The sequence below is a fragment of the Sorghum bicolor genome, chromosome 3 (genome assembly GCF_000003195.3).
Source record: "Sorghum bicolor cultivar BTx623 chromosome 3, Sorghum_bicolor_NCBIv3, whole genome shotgun sequence".
Taxonomy (NCBI): Eukaryota; Viridiplantae; Streptophyta; class Magnoliopsida; order Poales; family Poaceae; genus Sorghum; species Sorghum bicolor.
The window spans coordinates 23,401,650-23,406,153 of record NC_012872.2 but is presented as its reverse complement, the minus strand read 5'-3'; the positions used below and the strand labels follow the sequence as shown (position 1 = coordinate 23,406,153).

Genomic DNA, 4,504 nt, shown 5'->3' with positions numbered 1-4,504 from the left:
GACGACCAACTTCGCGCTTCCAGGGCCAAGGTAACTCTAGTAACTCTAACTGGCTTTCACTTAAAGAACTTGTCATTAATCAAGCTAAAATCAATGAAAGCATGAACAAAAGATTGTTAGCTAATGACAAGACTCTTGAATCATTAACTGCTAAACTGGATTCCCTTGTTTCTTCTGTTAAGGACCAATTAAACTTTAATAAAATTTTAGAGTCTCAAATAGCACAAATTGCTGCTACTGTTCCTTCTTCTGTAAATTCTTGCAATATCTTTAATGTGACCACGAGAGGGGGTAAGACCACTCGTGATCCACCATATCCTGACATGAAAAAAAAGACTGCAAGAAAAGATAAGGAAGTTGAGGAAGACAAGAAAGAAGCACCATCTAAGCAGGAAAACACCAAGTTCTATGGAAAGACAGCTCCGCACGATTTCTACGACACCAACATTCTGCTGCCATTTCCAAGAACAAGGAAGCCAACCACCGATGAACAATTCGGGAAGTTTGTTGAGGTAATTCGGCAATTATATGTCAATATTCCACTACTTGATGCAATGCAGGTTCCAACCTATGCCAAGTATTTGAGAGACATCCTCAACAACAAACGCCCGCTGCCTACAACTGAGGTGATTAAGCTAACAGAAGAATGCAGCGCGGCGATACTAAACCAACTACCAGAAAAGAAGAAGGACCCTGGATGTCCTACCATCGACTGCTCCATTGGGACACATCACTTCGAGCATGCACTGTGCGACTTGGGAGCAAGTGTCAGTGTCATGCCAAAGGTAATATTTGATAAACTAACCCATGCTGTTTTGTCCCCTACATCAATACATTTGCAGTTAGCGGATCAGTCAATTCGCCATCCTGCGGGGGTAGCTGAGAATATCCCCGCAAAGATACACGAGTTCCTGGTCCCTGTGGATTTCGTGGTACTCGACATGGAGGTGGATGAAAAGACTCCACTTATCCTGGGAAGACCATTTCTCAGCACTGCTAATGCACATATTGACGTTGGAGCTGGAGAAATTCAATTTACAATCAATGGGGCCCAGGAGAAGTTCAACTTCAAACCAAAGGTAGTGCAATGCTCACTAATCTTGGCAGTGGATGTGGCAACCGTCACATTCATAACTAGGCCAAAGAAAAAGACCAATCCAACGCCAAGAGCAAAGAGCAAGAAAATATGGAAGAAGAAGGTAATACAACCGATGACACCTCCGAAGAAAATTTCTGTATCAACTCAAGGAGGAGGTCCTGTTCTAAGGACCTGAGGTAACAGCTCTTCCATCAAGGTAAGCCCACTGACCTTTAACTTTAAGTTACTTATTAAACTTCCTTCATCTTTTCCAACCCTTCTATCAACTTGAGTTAAGACAAGTAAAGTAAAAAATAAAAACTCACTGAGCAAGGTGGACACCAGGTGGGGCCCAAAGGGGGTCGCCCGACCCCACTTTGGTGGCCCCCACCTATCATCTCGTGTCCTTTGCCACTTCCTGTCATGACATGCTATGCTCCATTCAAGAAAACACCAAAACATTACCATGTCAACTCATGTAATCCCACTTGATCAACGAATTGAACCGTGCATGAGAATTCTCTAACTCTTTCATCTATTTTTCTTGCATGTGCTTGTTCTGTTACTAGTGTAGTGTGCCCAGCATTACTCAAGAGTGAGAGGAGGGGTCGGCCGACCCCATGGTTGGCCCCACTTCCTCCCCTCCTCTGGTGTATGGCAGCACAAGTAATGTAGGGAGAGTGAGTATAGAAATAAAGACTCATAAACATCGACACTCACCCTAGGAGCTAGAGTTTCTAGTTCTCATCCCCTGCTTCCACTAAAACGTAAGTGAAATTAGGAGACACTGCTAACTTAACAAAAACCATCTTCTTCTTTCTAAAGTCACTTAAGCAACCCCTAGACAAATCACTCTTGCTAAGTATGGGAAAGATACTTGCTTAAAGCCTTAAGTAAATCAACATTTTGAGAAGCTCATCCCGTGAAGCATCTCATGAGCAAACATCCACCCATCTAGTCTTGTCTTGTTCCCTCCTTTCTCTTTCACCACATTCCAAGAAGAGATTCTTTGAGAAAACATCCAAAAGAAAGGAGAGAGTGAGTGGAGATGGGGAACCAGCCATGGCACACATTCATCATCAATCTGGTGAACAGCTAGCGCAAAGAGGAGGTGGTGATGGGGTCGCCCGACCCCCTCCCTGCAGCATTCCTTATTTCTTTCTTCCCATCCATCTTTCCTTGACACAAGGTGTTGGCCATTTGTGGTTTCGTGGAAAAGGGGAATGAGATTCCTTGAGTTATCTAGTATCAACTAGTGAATAAGGGTGGTAAATAACGAATAGGAAGGGTAGTGGTGAATCCAAGGTCCTATGCTAAAGGTAAATGGTAGAGTTAGCTAGGTGGGAGGACAACGAGTGAGTAAAGGACTCCTATGTATCTAACTTGACTTCTGTGACTTACTTTAATAGATAATTGTCTTAACTACGCTAGAGCCTTACTAACTGTGTGCGAGGGATAGCCGAGCTTGTAAGACGCTTAGAAGGTTTTTCACCTAACCCCTTACCGAAAGCGACTATTGGGCTTATGGACGCCTTACCTTTTAAGAACTAGCCTGTACGTGAGGAGAACCTAATGCCGCCCACGATCTGTCACCTACTAGGGAGTGCGCTCCTACTTTCCATTCAAGCCAGCGGTAATCAAAGGTAATCTTAAGTATGAGCACCACGCTCACACTTAATCCTACAACGCTAACTAGTTGCAGCTAGCTAGAGCTCCTATACAAGATAGGACGATGATGCACACACAGGAGTGGTTACAGGTCACTAACTTCACTAAGACAACTATATTACTAAAGTAAATGCACAACAAGACTAAAAGACTTGCACTAAGTAAGAACTTAGTAAAGTAAAGTAAGAATAATATATTAATAAAAGGAAAGTCTTACAAAAGTAGAAAGGTACAAGAGCTATACCAGACTCTCCAGAAGACGACTCCGGAGACCCCGAGCTTCGCTCGACTCGACTCTAACTCCCACTCTAGACTAACTACTACTCTACTTGTATGCTTGGAACTTGTAATGCACTTGGCCTTGGAATTGCACACTTGAAATGAAGGATGGAGGCTGCCTTTTATAGAGGGAGATGGAGTAGGGGTTACTCCATCGCCACGTCATCGATCCGCATGACATCTTCTCTCCACCCTTGGATCAAACCGACCTCACAACCGCCATTTGATCAACGGCAGGGGCAAATCAACATGTGGGACATGTGGGGAAGGTCGGTGGGAGGCCACCGACCCTGGAACCGCCTTTGATGTGGGGTCGGGCGACCCCACTTCTGGGCCTCTGGGCCCACCAGCAGTGTCCACAAGGGTCCCTTATGTCGGTGGACTAGGTGGCACACCTGGGTCCCACCAAAGAGGGGTCGGGCGACCCCCTCCCTGTGGGCCCAGGGTGTCACCTGTTGTCCCCTCGATCTCCTCTTGATGATTCTGATGTTGGCTTTGTCAAATAATGTCTTGAATTTGTTGTTCCTGCATAAACAAGCTAAGAGTACAAGTGGAACTAGTTATGGATAAAATATGTTCATGTCATGTCGTTTCCCCTTGCAACCGAGGCATGTTGACGGTGTTTTGTATGTGGATTTCTATGGTATATCCACCGTCAACAAGATCCCCCAAGCTTAACCTTTGCTCGTCCCGAGCAAACAATCAAACTTAGCCTCGGTGGATCAGGTATTGTTACTATGTTCACATTTCAAGAGTACCATGTGTACAACAAAGTTCTTCTCTTTGCATGAAAAATTTAGCTATGTAAACTTACCCCTATTACCTTAGTCCCTTATGGGGCTTATGGCTTTTCCTTTGTCTTAGGTGGTTGAGAGACAGAACAGTTTGACTTGAGCACTAACTTTCTCATTCTTAGCAAGTTTCATATCAGAGGTTTTGTGATATTTTCAAAAGAAAGCTTAAATGTTCCTCTTATGGTTCTCTCATGTCACTCAAATGGTGTATGATTCCTCACCAAGGCATATGGTAAGAGTTGCCTTCTCTATTTCATCCTATTTCTAAAAGGCTTATGTGGAGTTCAAGGTAGGGATGAAAGGAGATAGCATACTTACTTTGCATGTATTGCGAAGTCAAAGCTCGGATCCTTGAAGAGAAGTGTCATACTCCCAGATCAACATGTGCAAGTGTGATATATGGTGGACTAGGTTGCTCCTTTATTTGATAGACTCTCTATGTATTGAGACATGGCTAGCATTTTTTTCTTCTTTTTTTTTATATATATGAGCTTTCATGTGCTCAATTTTCTTTTTCTATGGACTTGCACATGTCCATCTTTTTATTTCATTTTGCCTAGCCCTTTTGATGTCTCATTTACCAAATAATGCTTAGAGAGATGTTCTAACATTTAGAGTATGGAGCAACCTATTTAGTGGATGCGAAATACATGTGGTTGCGTACTTCCAGTGTAGAAGCAGCATA

The 4,504-nt window shown here is 43.5% G+C and overlaps 1 protein-coding gene across 1 annotated transcript; it reads left to right on the top strand.

Annotated features, from left to right (window-relative positions):
* LOC110433663 lies at positions 324 to 1,274 on the top strand. Its single transcript, XM_021456168.1, has one exon. The coding sequence runs from the start codon at positions 324 to 326 to the stop codon at positions 1,272 to 1,274; it is 951 nt and encodes a 316-aa protein (XP_021311843.1).

Coding starts and splice junctions, on each gene's coding strand:
- LOC110433663 (XM_021456168.1), top strand. CDS start 324: ATGAAAAAAAAGACTGCAAGAAAAGATAAGGAAGTTGAGGAAGACAAG.